We start from the raw sequence: 17,116 nt of genomic DNA, 5'->3' as shown, positions 1-17,116 counted from the left end.
TGATAGTTTTGTTTGGACCTTCAGTGTGATTAATAGCGGATGAAAATGCATAGAATTACATATATAAACAGGGCAGCATGACAACATGACAAAGCATATTTTATAAAAGAAGTAATAGTAATAATTTGGGAAAGTTCATTCGAATGCCATTACTCATAATCAAATTTGGTCACTGAACTAGGTTATTACAAAAATATTCCCAGGATCTTTTATGACCACAGATGGTCAGATCTGCGGCTAAGCCAAAAGAAAGTACCTCTGGTACACAATGGCCCCTAATATCCTGACTCAGAGGACAGCATGCCAATTCCTGACTCATTACCACTATATCTGCATAACATAGTATTGTAGCATCTTCCATAAAAATACTCACTATAACCAAAAATAATTAAGTTCTAACCCATACCAATAACATTGTCATAACTGGATATTAATAGCAAGGAGCTAAGAAATTATCACACTCATACGTATACACAAACACATATGCATATTTTTAAATCTCATGTTCTATAGAGAGAACTGCGAATAGCTTTAGAAGTCTGTGTGTAAACATGAGCAGTCTAGCAGGGGCACCCAAGGCTGTAAGATTGCAGAGGCCTTGAAAGTAAGGGAACAGGATGCTATCAGAAACCTCTGGGCTATTCATGCAAATGACCAAATACTGTTACAGATCTATGTAACATCCCACAAAGCTGCCCAAAACGATAGCATGGGTGAGTTGTCTTTAACGTGTATTATAAAATTACAGTAAAACAGTTGCCCTAGCACCACTAACCTAAAATAGGGTATGCAGAACTGATCACGTGTTCACTTTCCTGCCACATATGTAAGCCTCATCTCATAATTGTTATTGGGAGTTGTATCTTAATATTCGGCCTAAGGTTTTGCTGATATTGTCTTAGATTGGTCTTGTTGTCTGCCCTGGAGTACTGGCTGTTCAATTTGGACACAACGTACTTACTCCAAGCAACATGAATTATACTATGAAATTCAGGCCAATGACCTGGCTTGAGGACATGCCACTACTTTTAAAAACATTTTGGCTTTGAATTGAGTTACACACAGTACCAGCAGAAAATTAGATTAGCTCAGAATAGAAAAATGGATATGCCCAAGCTCAACCAAACTGCTGGTCTTAGTCGGGAATTTTCTCTCTAATAATAGACACTATGAGATACTGAGAAAATTAATTGAAGTCAAACAACTTTCTAAAACAAACAAGTATTACATATCTATCAGGGAAGTTTCTTCTTAAGCCTCACCAATGAGAGGTCAATTTTTGCTTGAAGCTTGATGGGTTTTCTTTAAATCAAAAATCTTTATTTAAATTCCTATTATAAAAACACACAGAAACTATTTTTTCTGTATTTCTATAAAGCTCTTGTCTTCAGTGATGTGCTTGTACGAAGTTGCACAAAATACTTATTCCTGCCTCTCCGATTGAAACAAATGATGAACAGAAGCACAGGCTTACCTAACATTAACTCTGTATATATTTCATCATAACCTTTTCATTAACTACTATAGAAATGATCTCAATCTTTTGAATATATTCTGTGGAGTTTTTCCATACCCCCATCTATATTTGTATCTGTTTAGCTTTCAAGATACAATAGAAATTACCATCATCATCACAAGGAGAGAAAATGTCAGACTGCATCAGATTGCTATTCAGCTGCTCTGAAATCTTGTATCAGCAGTGATTGGTATCAGATGCTACAGAAAAACTATAAAATCTGATGGAAAATCATGAAAAAGCATGGTTTTGAGGAAACTCCTTCCTAACTGCTACGGTAAATGTTTGGCTTATTCACTGAAATGGATGGAAGTACCAGATCAGGAGATAGTTTTATTACATATAGAAAAACCTGCTTGTTACAAAAATTCCCAGAATTCATTATCTCTATAGTGCATACTTTACTGCATTTGGAGACTTCCACAGGCTAATTATTATCTTTAAAAATTACATTTGGTATGATTTCCAATTCGAAAGTATTCAGTATTTCCTTTGATTTTTCTTTTATTTTGAGAAAAGACAAATAAAATCTTCAAAATAATCTTCTTTATAACCTTCAGGTTATACATCTGCATAATCTTTTCTAACTCATCTCACATTAAATTCTTTCTCTGCATCTGCATTTTGTTTTAATTTTGATTTTGCTGTGGAACAATTCAAATTGAAGATGGCACTAATGTCAGTCAACTTCTGTTCATCAAAATTGATGATTTGTTATTCCTTTCTGAAAAGCTAGTATTTCATAGAATCATAGAATCATAGAATCATTTTGGTTGGAAAAGACCTTTAAGATCATCATGTCCAACCATTAACTTAGCACTGCCATGTCCACCACTAAACCATGTCCCAAAGAACCACATCTACAAGTCTTTTAAAAACCTCCAGGGATGGTGACGTAACCACTTCCCTGGGCAGCCTGTTGCAATGGCTGATAACCCTTTCAGTCAGGAAATTTTTCCCAATATCCAATCTAAACCTCCCCTGACGCAACTTGAGGCCATTCTATTCTTTCTTTTTCACTATGGACTTCTAATCAAAATTTTAATTCAGCTGCCCAGAAAAAAAAAATATTTCAGATCTGTATGCGTGCCCAGCACGTCCAAGTGCAGAGGCCACTGCGGTCCCATATTGCCTCATGAGACAGATGAGAGACCTGACTGCCATAGATAAGGCTTCCTAATGGGGATTAGCTGGGAATCAGTAAGAAGGAAAAAGTCTTCCTTAGTTTCACCAAGACACTTCACCAAATGGCAATGATACAAAATAAACCAAAATTCATCCCAATATTCTCTGCTGCTGCCCAAGTGAAGTCATTTGTTATTTTGAGCTTCTGCTATTTACCAACCTTCTACTAACATACAGAATGAAATTCTAAAAATTCATCAGTCTCAATTTGCTTTCCTCTTGGAAAGTGATCTACTATGCTCATATCACGTAATCCACTTCTTTGAGAGGACAAATCACATGTCTTAACTCCAGTAAGTTTTTTCTTTAGTACTTTCTTGTTTTTTCTTGCAATGCCATTTTTATGCTAGCCCATAGTGGAGAGAAAGTAAATATGCACATTGCAGAAGGAAATTGCGGCAAAGCAACCATAGAATGAAAATATTGCTATGCGCCTCTACTACAAAGCACTTTGAGATCTATGACAAAAGTACTATATAAGGTCTATTATTATCCTTTGAAAATGTGTCTCAAAGACATTTAGAGCAGAGATCTTATACTTGTGAGCCAGATCCAAAATTACTGAAGTCTTTAAGCATAGGCTCAAAGTAAAAATTAAGTATTTCACTGAACTAGAGCAGAAATAGATGACTTCATCCTGTAATAACATGCTAGTAAAAGGTCCTTCTTCATTTTCTTTTCAGCAGTTCCTGTAAACTACGAATCCACTACAAAACATCAAAGAACTAATACAGTATTTCTAAGTATTTTGTACATTACTAAGTGGAGAAATTAGATAGGAATCTGTTCCCATAAAGAAAATCACAAATCATAGGCTCTTCAGAAACAAATAGAAGATGAATGCTGTGATAAAAATGTCAAAGTAATCCATTAACTTGCAGAGCAGGCAGAAGCAGTTACAAGCCATCCAGTTCTTCCTTAACTAAATCACAGAGACAAAGGTTGCAGAGTGGCAGCATCTGATTCCTTTGACATAGAAAAATACTGTTTTTTTCTGGGATACCCATTAAAAATCTGTAAATGTCAAACATTAAGGGGCTAGGACAATTCAATATACAATTCCAGAACTCATACTGTGGACAGAATCAGAATTTGCCACCTTCAATTATAACAAACATCTCTTAAATGTTTTTGGATTAGCAGATTTTTAATATGAATACGATCTTTTCCTTAAACAGACTTTTGGACAGAAAGCCAAGTGGCAGTTCACAATTCCAAAGCGTAATTCAAGATGGTAGGGAAAGCAATGTTTATTCTCTCAGTAAAAAAGGTTTTGATGTGTACAGGCTAATGCTGAAGATACATTAGATTAATCATTTGGCTTGTAAGTGAGCCTAGGAAAGGATCTAATTACTGTATAAAGGACTTTGATCTTACTTCATTATGATGGTGAATTTATACCATCCTGGGAATACAGATTATTTTTATATTACCAATTTTAGTGGTTTTATATAAATGCATGTGCTCCTTTTGGCTGGGATAGAGTTAATTTTCTTCTTAGTAGCTAGTACGGGGCTGTGTTTTGGATTTGTGCTGAAAACAGTGTTGATAATGTAGAGATGCTTTTGTTATATAGAGGTGTTTTCATTATTGCTGAGCAGTGCTTACACAGAGCCAAGGCCTTTTCTGCTTCTCATACCATCCTATCAGCGAGTAGGCTGAGGGTGTACAAGAAGTTGGGAGAGGACACAGCCGGGACAGCTGACTCCAACTGACCAAAGGGATATTCCATACCATATGACATCATGCTCAGTATATAAAGCTGGGGAAAGGAGAAAGAAGGGGGAGGACATTCAAAACGACAGCATTTGTCTTTCCAAGTAATCGTTATGCGTGATGGAGCCCTGCTTTCCTGGAGATGGCTGAACACCTGCCTGCCCATGGGAAGTCATGAATGAATTCCTTGTCTTGCTTTGCTTGTAAACAGAGCTTTTGCTTTACCTATTAAACTGTCTTTACCTCAATCCATGAGTTTTCTCACTTTTACTCTTCTGATTCTCCCCCCAAACCCGCTGGGGGGGAGTGAGAGAGCGGCTGTGTGGTGCTTAGCTGCTGGCTACAGTTAAACCACAATACAATAACATCATTTACATATTTGCCTTTACATATGGTTCTGACACAACTGTAAAATTTGTACTGCACTTCTGTTACAGTGCCATACAGGGCCTGCATATCTTTCAAGATTACATAAAATAAAAATTATAATTATTGTTAAAAAGAATTCCTTGCACTTGTTCACCTATAATACTTGTTTTAGCCAATTTTAATGTGGTGTTTTCCTTCCTTGTTAAAGTGAGGGTGTCCTCTCACAAATGATGCTTAGAAATATCATTGTAATTACTGCCTCTTGGTGAGGACCTGATCACTGGTGCTTAGCATACATGTAAAAGATTCTGCTCCAAACCACTGACACAGGAAGCTCAGCTGAGTTATAAAGAACAGGCAATGTCGGTTTTTTTTCCCCATATAGCACTTTCAGTAGCAACCAATTCTGTAGGCAAAGCCAAGCTGTCTGAAGCAAGACTATCATCATTTTGGTCCACCATGACATCTTGGAAATCTCACTTCCTAGATTTGCGCAGGGTTTGTTAAATGAAAACTGCAGTCACTGGGCTCGTGATTCCTAAAGATAAGGCAAATCCAGTTTGTTTCCTGTTAACTCTAGAGATCAAACAACAAGAAGAAGAGAGGGGGTTTTGTAATCTGCTTTTGCTTTAAAATAAGCATATATGTCTTTGAATTGACATGGGAGCAGGACTTCACTTCTTGGAAAGAATAAAATTGTAATGAAATCTAAAAACTTTTCCCATGAAATGCAAAATCACCTTTCATCATTCCTCACATATATAAAGGGCTCAATTCAGCTGACTAAATATAGAAATCTAATGCTACTTGAATCTTCATAGGAGATCCAAGACATCTGTAAAAGAACTAACAGTTATATCTGCCAGGATATGGGACTTAAGGGAGACCTAGACATTTTTGAAGGTTTGACAGAGGCCACGCAAGATACCCCACAGCATCTAAAATAATAGCAAACACCTACATTTAGTAAATGAATCATGCCCGGAATGTCTTCTACTTTATAAACAGATTTCTACAAGATGTTATTGTACATCATAACTTCAAACTGCTCACTATCTACTTGTATTTCATCTGCTTTCTAACAGTAAATAGTTCTGATTTGAGAGGACTGGGACGTCTAAGGCCATTTGGTATAAACATTTGTCCTTTTCTAATTTAGATGTATTCATTTCAGTTTTGAAATCACATGAATTGTGTGAATTTTGTTTAGATTACTTCTGTATTTCCAGTGCGCTGTAACTTCTGTTAAATATGTTAAATAATAGGAGTCCTGTGTGTATAGCTTAGACCCCCCCGCCCCAGGACAGAGTTCCAAGTATTATTAAAATCCATTAGTATCGCCAGTCCTCTGGGCCATGTAACATTTCTTTTTATGCCATTTGTAAACCAACAACTTTAATTATAAATCAGGCTGTGCCTCCTAAATTAGTTGCATCCTAATGACTATCTGCAGTTCTTAGTCCAAAGGAAAACGAAAGTGATAGTAATTTATGTACTTTAAATACATAAGCATTTACAGTTTTCAGACACCTGCCAAGCAGTCCACCTTTTCCAATTACATCGCCTGGTTTAATCTCACGGTAGGCTAAGGTCTGTCCTGGCATCTCCTTTTCAACATATTTTCTGCCTATTCAAATGTAGTATTTCTCGGCAGTGATGTGCTGTTATTATTTAATAGTTACCAGAATGATCCCAAATTTATTCCTCTTTTAACTACAGAATATGGGTGAGAGCTGAGATTTTCTTGGTTTCATAAAGGAAACACAGATCTTCAACTCTGACAGATGTACAGACAACAAATGACTTTTACAGAATTATGCCCTTTGCACTAAACAGACCTGCATGATATATTTAGGTATGAAGTGATCTGCTCTATATAAAGCAGCCTACAGTACATATCTTTTTTGGTGGTGACAAGCAAATGTCACCCAGAGCAAGAGCTCTCTAAACCCCTACACCAACGATGGATTCCACCTCCTCCTCAGTGTCTTGGGGAGGCTGAATCCAGAAACAAGATTTATCTCCTTGACGGGACAGGGCTCTGAGCTGAGTTTCCACATAACTTATCACTGGGTGAATTTGGGAATCCTCACCACTGTCATCCTCCAAATAGAAGATGCCCAGAAAGATACTCACTTAGAAATGACAGAGAAGCAAAGTCCTCACACCACTCTCAGAGGCAAAATCAAGAGAATGATCATTGTTATTAACCTGTAAGTTATGAATGCCTAACAGGAAAAATTCTTGCAATACGTTTAAGTCCACATGTGGAGCTGACTTAGCAGCCCTTGACATAGGCTGTGCATTTTTTAAGGAAAATGAGGTAATTGTAGTAAGATTTTTAGGAATCAAGTTTTTATAACAGATGATAAAGAGTTTTGTTGTATAAGTTAATTTCTTGAACAAAAAAATAGAAGAGAATGTTTTTCTGTATCTTGAGCAACGGAAAGTCAGACAGGGGCAATTATTTCTGCAGGCCTCCTTGTTGTAACAACTGTCTGATACAAGTGCATTTGTAACTTCAGGCTGTACACCCAAGGTGTGGCAAGTGTTATTTATGCAGTATATATTACATGGCGCTGCAGTACATACAATTTAGATGATGTAGTCTAATATGCAAATAGGCTTTCAAAGACAACATTTCTTCCATGTCCTTAAAGATTGGGCATGAACATCTGCTTCTGCTTTGCAAATTTTGCACAACAGATTTTGTATAGGTATTTATGAATTTCAGTTACTTTTCAATAGCTTTACTATCAAAGTTGTGGCAGATTACAGAGTTCCTCAGAGGATGTAGAGGCTCCAAAGGAAATACTGGTGACATTTAAAGGAAAACAGGTAACTCCTTTAATGAAATTCCCTTTCTTTTCGTGAAGGATTGAAATAAGATTGAAAAGTAGTTCACATCCACAAAAGCTACATTAATTGTGTGCAGTGTTTGAAAACAGTGGGGTTCAAAAATGAAAATCGGGCATTTCTCTATTGCTTCATAAAGCTCAGTAGCACAGACCTGCTTGGAATACCTGTCCAAAAGATAATCAGGAGACAGGTCATGAAGGCTTTATGTCCCAAAATAAAATCCTTACAGTAGGAATTACAGACTAACAATTAAAAATCTTTTCATCCTTATTTCCCTGTTGCTGAAGTTTTAATTTGGAACTACCTGGAAGTCTTCTGCTTTATTCTGACTAGCTGCAATTAAGTCAAAACGGACACTCTAATCTTACTTGGAATCAAATTATTTCAAATTACAGAGCAAAAGCAGTCCCAAACAAGATTTGGCTGTCATTGCTTAAAATGCTGAATGTACAAATGGTATGAAAACGTCTTTGCTTTGAGAAGGTTAATATCTGAACAACACTGACATATGGTTTAAAGGATTAAAAAAACCAACTGTTATCTCCATTATACAGGCGGGAAATTGAGGCACAGAAAGAATAAAAACTTGTCCAAGGTCAAATAAGAAATCTCTTCAGATACAGTCTTTCTCTCTAACATACCTCAGTATAAATTTGTAGTCACCTAATAAAGAAATCTGGTAGACATCCACATAATACATTTCATCATAGGAATCTTTTTCTTATCATTATTTCTAAAATAAGTTCAGACTAACACCACCAATCTGCTCTGAACACTACTTAGCTAGCCAGCTAAAAGCATTATCTGTGCCAACAGGATAAAACATACCAGTGCTTATTCTTTGAAATACTTTATTTCCAACTAGGAACTTTACAAAAGCTCCCTTTAGAAGCTAGAATTTCTCTTCTCTTTTTCCCAATTCCCAATATATTGTCTCTTGTATTTCCTTTGGATGATATGCTTCTGAAGGACACTGTAGAAGTGTGCATGCACCAGTTAAAGCAAGCAAAGTGCATCATAAAGCTGTCTGGACTATTTTAAATAGGATACAAAGCTAAAGTAAATATTCCAGCCTCAGAAGCTGTCACCACAAAGGAAAGCTGTGCCATTGATCTGGTATCAAACATGGTTTACAGCATGTGAGCATGGTGGACGTGGCTCCCTTAATTACAGCGGATTAAAGCAGGAAGAGCTCTATTGATGTCTAGACTTGTAGCAGGAGCAACTCAGCAAGAAGATGAGGAGAATCAGGTCCTTCCACTGCAGAAAGATGGTGTCACACTTTAGTGATGACTTGACGGAAGGAAAATTCCAGTATTCATACATGATAAATCACATGCATTGAGCTGTGCGTATAGATTGCAGTCAGCACTTTGCTGTGAGCAGTGTAAGCACCAGGACCACAGTGTGAAGCATCTGCTCACAGTCTTCCAAGCTTACTAATGATCTCAGCATTTGCTGTCTTCTGATGAATAAGGAATGTTAAATGACTATTTTAGAGGCAGTTAGAGGGTCAGGAGAGGTGAATCATGTTGGCATTATCTAAGGCAAGAGAGCAGGAGGTTGCTTCCAAGCACCTTTAAGAAAACACTTTCTTCCTGCCCCAGACAGCAAGTCCCTGTTACCGCTCATATAAATAAACTGAGAGCCAGATTTGGTTCAACAATTTCTCTAGCCTCCATCACAGTCAAATTCACTCTTGTCTCCTGTCTCACCAATGCCAATTGCTCTACGTACACACCCCAGTGGTTACGTCCTTCTTTCATAGAAGCAGCTGTGATTAATCCTTATTCAACTAGAAAAATAACTGCATATGTAAGAATTAATTACACAGCCTCCATTAATTATTTACCTGTTATGATAAAAGCTACAATTAAAATGAAGAAGTTGGTTTTACTGCTTATTCTCTTATGTTCCCATCCCAGAGAAGGAGAAGGAAAGAAGTACTGCTTTTAAATTATCTCAGCGTTTTGCTTGCATCAAAATTTTTTTTTGCTATGAACTCAAGTTCAGTCTTTAAAAGGTCAGCTTTTCCAAGAGTAAGTCTCTGCAAACTTATTTTCAACAAAGTCCACTTCAATAATTCCCCAAGACAGTAACGTTTAGACATTACCCCTACACCGTGATCCCAACAGTCTGATCTGCCCCCTGACACACAGGGGATACCACTGAAAAAGCAGGCTGCACGTTATTCAGCCATGCTAAGGGACCAGGACTAATATATTGTATTTAAAAGCACTCTGAAGATGAAAAAGTATTCATAACTATTTCTTAGAACACATACTTTGTGTCAGGGTGAAATTAAGTACTGAATGTCTAATTTGGGAGGGGGGGTTGTATTAATATGCACATGATAACATGAAAAATTTTTACTTTGTGTGAATCCTGCCTTATCCCTCCTAGCATTTGTTCCTGAGAGTTAACATTCCATTATTTAAAAATGCAAACAAACAAAAAAATATGGTAACTAATACTGGACATATTTACAATTTAATTTGTTCTAAATTCTCTCCATGACCAAATGTGCAAAGTGCCAAGTACCCTTTCTTCCTAGCAGCTGGTAAAGGCCTTCCTGACAGCACCTAGCATCTGGCAGAATAAGGCACCTGACATCCAATAAAAGTATTTTGAATGGCAGTGCAACAGTCACCTCTCAACTAGAGCACATTAGCTGTTTCACAGAACATACAAAGTCTGTGTAACAATTTGAGATAGAAGAGACAGACATGCAATGCATATGCCTGCAGAAGGATTTTAAGCCAGCAAGATACAATGGTCCACACCACAATGTGGACAGAATATCACCTTACCATATTCCCCTGACATGGAAGGTAAATCACATCTTTAATTATCATACAAGGTCAGATTTCAGTTTTGTGCCTCCTGTTGAAAAAAATCTCTCTAACTGGATAACCCCATAAATATGTTGCAGGTTTATCCTTTGTATTACCAGCTCAAAGGAAGCTTACTATGAACCAGAATGCCATCTTTTGTGCCTTCCATTCCAACTTCAGCAGTTGGAATTTTTCTGATTGAAAAGCAGTAAAGCTTACTAACAACTTGGGAAGGAGAATAAGCTGGATAAATCATGAGTGGATGCAAATAGCCAGCTATCTAATTTGGACACCTATTAAGACAATTGCACTTGACATGCAACATTTCTAAAAGTTTATTGCAGCAAGCATTCTTCAAAATGAATGTAAGTTTCCAGAATGTTTCATGCCTCAGGTACAACCCACTCTGTGTTTCTGAGGCCCTCTATCCACCATGCCCATAGATGATAAGAGGATCTATTGTTCTGTAGAAGTCCTACATAACCACTTTAGATAATTCTAAGACCAAGGCCTGCACAAGTACAAGTCCATTTGGACTGAAAGCCTTTGAAACTTCCCTAATCACTGACATCAACCTGGGTATTGCACAATACAACTCCCCTGACTCCATTGAAAAATCTATCTGGCTTGTCTCAAAGGTGCAAAATATATGTAGAAAAGGACACAAATGTAGTAACAGTGCACTGATGTAGCTGCCTACGCCCTAAACTTCCTTTGCTGCAGCAAAAATTCCTTGGTTCATTGTTGGTATTAGGATGGCCAGTAAACTTTCCTTCCAAATAAAGGAAATAAATTCCTTTGAAAAAATACATACCAAGTACATTAGCTGTACACTGGAGAATTCCTGAGACATCTTCAGTTTCTTCATTGCCAGAGCAATCTGTATAGGAGCATCTGGTTGATATATTGTGAAAGTTCTTCTCTGCATCCCTGTAACTACAGTAAAAAAAGGTAAAAAAGTTATAGCATATCCTTATATAAATGCAAGGTCAACAAATGTCTTTCAGAAGTGGCAGTAAAGGATGCCTTCAGCCTCTCTTGTCTCTTCCCTCTTCTCCCCTCCCTCAGCCCCTTTCCATTCGTGTATTATCACACACAGATGAAACTGCATTAATAGCCTGGGTATCTCAAGTACTATACTAGAATCTGGAACATTATCTGTAATGAGAATGAAGATATAAGAAAAAAATAGTACCAAAGGGCTGAAGCATAAGGGAAGGGTATCAGACGTCATTTCCACTGGGGTGTTATCTATAACAAAGTTGTACAGTAAACTCCAAGCAAGATGTTTATGAAGCAATGGTAAGTATCTAATAAGAAGAATAAATCTTCCACAGCACATTACATTAGCACTGCAAGTATAAAACCTAGCTTTCTCTGTGGATTATCTTCTGAGAAGATCTCAGCAGAAAGAAGGATGTCAAGCTGCAAGTCACTATGCTATCAAGAATAAAGTTTGTGTTATAGCCTGTTAAAGAAAAATTAAAAAGAATCCAAACACTGATGAAAGACATAAAGCTATGCCCTGACAAGCAAGAAAGCAGCTACCTTCTAAATGATTCTATTTGATATAGCTTTGCTGGATTGATTTTCCTTAATTCAACAGAAACAGAACAGAAGCTCAAACTATGTTTGAAACAAAGCTTCATGCAGGTGATAATGAGGACAGAAGAGGGAATATATATGAAGAAAATATTGCAGCAGACTGATAATGCACTTGAAAAAATATACAATCGATTTAGCTCAATGCACAGAGAAAAGCTTTTCTAATGAGTATTTTATTAACAGTTTTTTTACGCTTTAAAGGTTTGTTTATACTTCATAAATCATGAATAGCAGTTTTAAGGATCAGACTATTCATCAGGTTAATGTCTGCAGAATCTCAGCACCTGTATTGCCAGCACCTGTGGGAAAGGAATCGAAAGGATTCGGAGCCGTGCGTCAGGTTACCCCCCAACAGGCAAACCCGTCCTCCGTGTGGCATAAAGCATATTGCAAAGAGCAGGCTTCTCTTAGACAAGGAAACCCCAGTGGTAAGGGCTGCTGGTGCGCTCTGCAGTGAGCTGCATGGTCTCTGCCACTTTCCAGGCCTGCAGCGATGCCAGCACACCTGCCTGGCAGGAGGCCACATCCTGACACACTGTCGCAGACCCCAAAGTCACGGCCCAATGCCACCGCCATGCCAGGACACCGGGCCTCTTCAGCCTGGGTGTCTCCCCTGAATGACACCATGGCCACTCCTCACCTCTTATCTTGACCGGGACGGGAGATTTGATGAGCATTTATGTTGTACAGGGTGTCAGCACCCAGGTGCTGGCAGCGGGGTGCAGGGGCCGCTGTGAGGAGCGGCCGGGGCTGCCCCATGCTGGGCACAGCCGGTTCCAGCCAGCTCTGATGGCCCCACCACAGGGCACGGCCGGGCCCAGCAGCCAAGCGAGTGGTGCCTCTGGGAAAATGTATTTAAGAAAGGGCAAAACACCTCATGGCGGTGTCAGGGGTGAGAAAAAGAAGTGAGAGAAACAGCCCTGCGAACACCAAGGTCAGTGCAGAAGGAGGGCAGGAGGTGCTCCAGGCGCCGGAGCAGAGATTCCCCTGCAGCCCCCAAGAAGACCATGGGGAAGCAGGCTGTCCGTTGAGGACCACAGTGGAGCAGAAATCCATCCTGCAGCCTGTGCAAGACCCCGTGCTGGAGCAGAGGGATGTGCCCTGAAGGAAGCTGCAGCCCATGAACAGCCCACAAAGAGCAGAGAAAAGCATGAGGAGGAAGGAGCAGCAGAGAGGAGCTGTTATGGACTGACCACAACCCTCATGCCCATCCCTCTGTGCCACTCACGGTGAGAAGAGGTAGAGGAGTCAGGAGTGTCTTTATCTCAACCCACAAGCTTTGTTCATCTCATTTTCCTCCCTGTCCTGTTGAGGAAGGGGAGCGAGAGAGCTGGGGGGGGCGGGGGGGTGTCTGACAGCTGGACAAGGTCACCCCACCACAGATCATGGGGCAGGACAAATACAGGACATCTGACAGACAGATGCTACTTTAGCCAACTCATACTTATGTTCAAAAAACTGAGTCAAAGTGTATCGTAAGTCACAGGAATTATAGGTTTTCAGAGTGTCCCTGTATTAAACTTTGTCCATTAAAAAATGTATATCTAAGCCACATGTGGCCATAAATGAAAAGCCGCATTGTTATTGCACACATGCTTTCCTCAAGGCACTGTCTCATCCTCTGAAGTCTACTAATGTGAGACTTCAAGCAATATTTTCAGCAACTGAAAAAAATTAGCAGCCAGAAGGCTTCTGCCCCCTGCCTGCCCCGCAGCAGACATCACAACTGCCTGCCGAGACTGGCTCCCTCGCTGTCCTCAGATGCCAGCCAGACTGCTAATACTGCAGGTATCACCCACCAAGCTAGGGCTCCCTCTGAATTTTAACCAAATGTTGAGAAACAGGCAAAGACAATTCTCTCCAGTGCACCAAGCTTTGAAACTATGTCAGAAATTCTAAAAAGACCCTCAATGCAGCTTGAAAAAAATTTCCCTTACATCTGTGTAATTAAATTCAGAGGACAGCATGCTTCATTTGTCATATGGCACAGCCATTTAACAGCTGGAGACATGCAGTCATTGTATTCTGACGCTGTTAGGAAAAGTTATCCGTGACAATAAAATACTTGTGCGGGTAAGGAAAAGGTTGAAGGGAGATTATTTTAATCAATGGAAGAATGTCTTAGGTTTTCATGATGATAGTTGCTATTACTTTCTTTTTACTTCTCAGTCATATATTAATTTTCTCAATGAACTCTTAGGAGGTGGCTTTCAGCCCTGCTTCTGCAAAAACCTACAAGTATGTAACAGTGCATGTATGTAAGAAGCAGTGATGCAGGATTTTGCAAGACTTGGACCTCAGGTCACAACATAAATAATTTTTCCAGCATTCTCAGCTGGCTCTGTGAAAAGCAAATTGGAATAGATCTCACACTTTTACAAAAAGAGTCCCTCTTCTCCTTATATATGAAATATCACTGTTAATGCAGCAGTCATGCTCTGATGGGATTGCATGGAAGCAGGACTGGAGAGCAGCTTATCATTAATGTCCGTAGTACGTATAGTTACTCCAGAACATCTCTAGGAATTTGTGAGAAAAATTAAAAAGTTGGTCAAACAAGGCTGTGTCTTGGGCAGCATAGAGGAGAACATTACCTTGCACCTTTCACTACCTCACATTAACACTTACCCAATAACTTGATGTTCAAAATACTGCAGTGTCCTTTGAAGAGTTTGCCGAATAGTCTGAGGCTATAGAAGAATAATAAAAAAAAAATCATAAGATTAGGAAAGTACAGTACAGTTTAATTAACATTATCTTTTAACACACTATTTTTCTCCAGTTTTACTTCTCATCTTCTATCTGCTAGGTGCCCATAATTTCATAGCAAGGGATATGAAATATTATTAATTCCTTCTATCTTACTTCACCATTTAAATAGGAAGGAATTTTACAATGTGACATAATTAATACTGCTTACAAGACTAGTTGTGCATAAAAAAGGAGCCACTTCACTATTAGCTCTCAAGAACTATCATCTGCCAATTATCTCATTATTTTAAAATAATTAATTTAAATTAGTTGCAAGAAAATGCTATTATTTTGTGATGAAAGTATCACCACGAAAAGGCATTGGGTTTCTAAACTTTGTATGCTCCCTAGAGCATTTTGTACTAAAGAATATTATAAAGACACAATTTATTTTAGCTGACTTTCCTGACAAGCTAGGGCTCTCCAATCATCTTTTAAATTATCAGGAAACTCAAGCTCATCAAAAGAAAATCATGACATGCTTCAAGCATTTCTATGCTATTTCATTTTAATAGGTGTTCACCAAACTACATATGTGCATATATGTGCTTATTTGCATTATTACTACAGTGTTCTCCAAAATACATATGTACGTATATATGTTTATTTTCCTTACTACTGCTACTGCTGCTGCTGCTATTCCTGTTATTTGAATTAATTCCTGAGAGATTTTGGGGTAAATAAAGCAAATGTGAAATCTATGTCATTCTCTTTGGAATTTTCAAAGTCACTTATGGCAAAACATCATTCTTCCAAAATGACTGGTTTGTACCAAATCTGAGGGTTTTCACCTGTCCCTTCTGTCCTGCTGCCAGAGGTCAAAGGTACACAGTTGGGATTTATAAGTCTTCCTTCTGTATCAGAGGCACACAGGGATATTTTGATCAGACTTGCAGCAGCAGACACTTAAATTTTAGAGATATTTGGTATTTCCCTACCGTTTGGAAAAGACATCTAATTGTTTTGGAAAGTAATAGTTTCAATGCCCCTTAATTGGAGGAATTTCATTCCAAAACCACCATCGTCTTTGAAAGTCTGAGATTTTGCTTACTGCTGTACACTCAGCAGTTCAAGAGCTGAGCTTTTTTCCTACTATTGCCCATGAGTCTGCAGAAGGAGGTATCTGTTTTGATGATGGCAAGAGTGAAAAAGTGTATACCAAGCTGCACTAGGTTTGTGCATTTGCAAAAATTTCTTTTTAAATACCAAACTATAAGAATGTGTCTACCCTTTTGAATTCAAATGTGCAGAAATGCAAGCACTTAACAAAAATAAGCTCAAAATAGATGTAAACCTTGAAGGGGGGGTGGGGGGGGGTGTTAATTCTCTGTCAGATAATTACTTCACTTCTCTGTGGGAGCTGTTTCCTGTGCTAAAAGGCATTAAAAGTTACATGTTCTCTTGCAAAACACACTCAATGAAACCATTACATACAAAAAAACATCCCCTTCTCAGTGGTACAGCGGGTGTTGAACTCCTTAGGCCTGATAGGCTACAAATATATTTCATGGCATGTTCTCACAGAGATTCAGAAGCTTTCTGTGCTCAGAAGGCAGAAAAAATCCATTCTGCACATATAGAAAAGATGTATTTTTCCATTCTAGCCACCAGGCAAAGCACAATGGCTTTAAGCAAAGAGGTCCAGACAGCTGCCATCTCCCACCCCCATACAGCATGTCCCTCAACCTCACTCCCTACACCCAGAACATTAGTACTCCACCAGCACCCCCTCTGACATGAAACGAGGAATGGTAGAAATGTCTGATTGTTAAATTAAATCTCCGTTCTGTTTTTCCGAAAGTGCTTTTACAGCAAGCATATGGAAGGCAGCAATGCCTGGTACCACAGCGGAGACGAAGGAAAATATCTACTTGCCTTCTCAGGAAATTTTGCAGCTTATGACACCTGAGCAATCCTCCATGGATTGCCTTTGCCTTTCTCATGCCTGACACACAGATGTTGTGCTCCTTACCCACTGAACAATCCTTTTGAATAGCTCAAGATTTAACCACACAAGCCACCGCAAAGTCCTGAGCTTATTTCATCAGCAGACCTCATTTCTCCTGCAGTATTGAATGAAAAAAAAAAAATAAAAAATAGCCCAAGTACTGCTAACTGTCTCTTCTGAAAGCTAAATCATCTGCCTGGCTGTTGTCAGACAATTTTATACAATCCCATGAACTCATATCCCTTTTCGCTGGCATCTCCTATCAAATCTTAGAAATTAAGTACAGACAAAAATTAGTATTTACGATTAAAATACTGGTCATAAACAGAGCTC

General features: G+C 38.7%; 1 protein-coding gene across 2 annotated transcripts in view; it reads right to left on the bottom strand.

Annotated features, from left to right (window-relative positions):
* GUCY1A2 (guanylate cyclase 1 soluble subunit alpha 2) overlaps positions 1–17,116 on the bottom strand; it is a 180,249-nt gene that overhangs the window by 149,933 nt on the left and 13,200 nt on the right. For both annotated transcript variants that reach the window (XM_075742301.1, XM_075742300.1), the window contains exons 2-3: positions 14,713–14,774; positions 11,294–11,415 (exon numbers count right to left, since the gene is read on the bottom strand). In XM_075742301.1, the coding sequence (XP_075598416.1) occupies positions 11,294–11,415; positions 14,713–14,774 (184 nt within the window). The remainder of the gene's footprint in view (positions 1–11,293; positions 11,416–14,712; positions 14,775–17,116) is intronic.

Source organism: Balearica regulorum, chromosome 1, assembly GCF_011004875.1.
Source record: "Balearica regulorum gibbericeps isolate bBalReg1 chromosome 1, bBalReg1.pri, whole genome shotgun sequence".
NCBI lineage: Eukaryota > Metazoa > Chordata > Aves > Gruiformes > Gruidae > Balearica > Balearica regulorum.
Note: the sequence above shows the minus strand (reverse complement) of the source record. Positions and strands in the feature narration are given on the sequence as shown.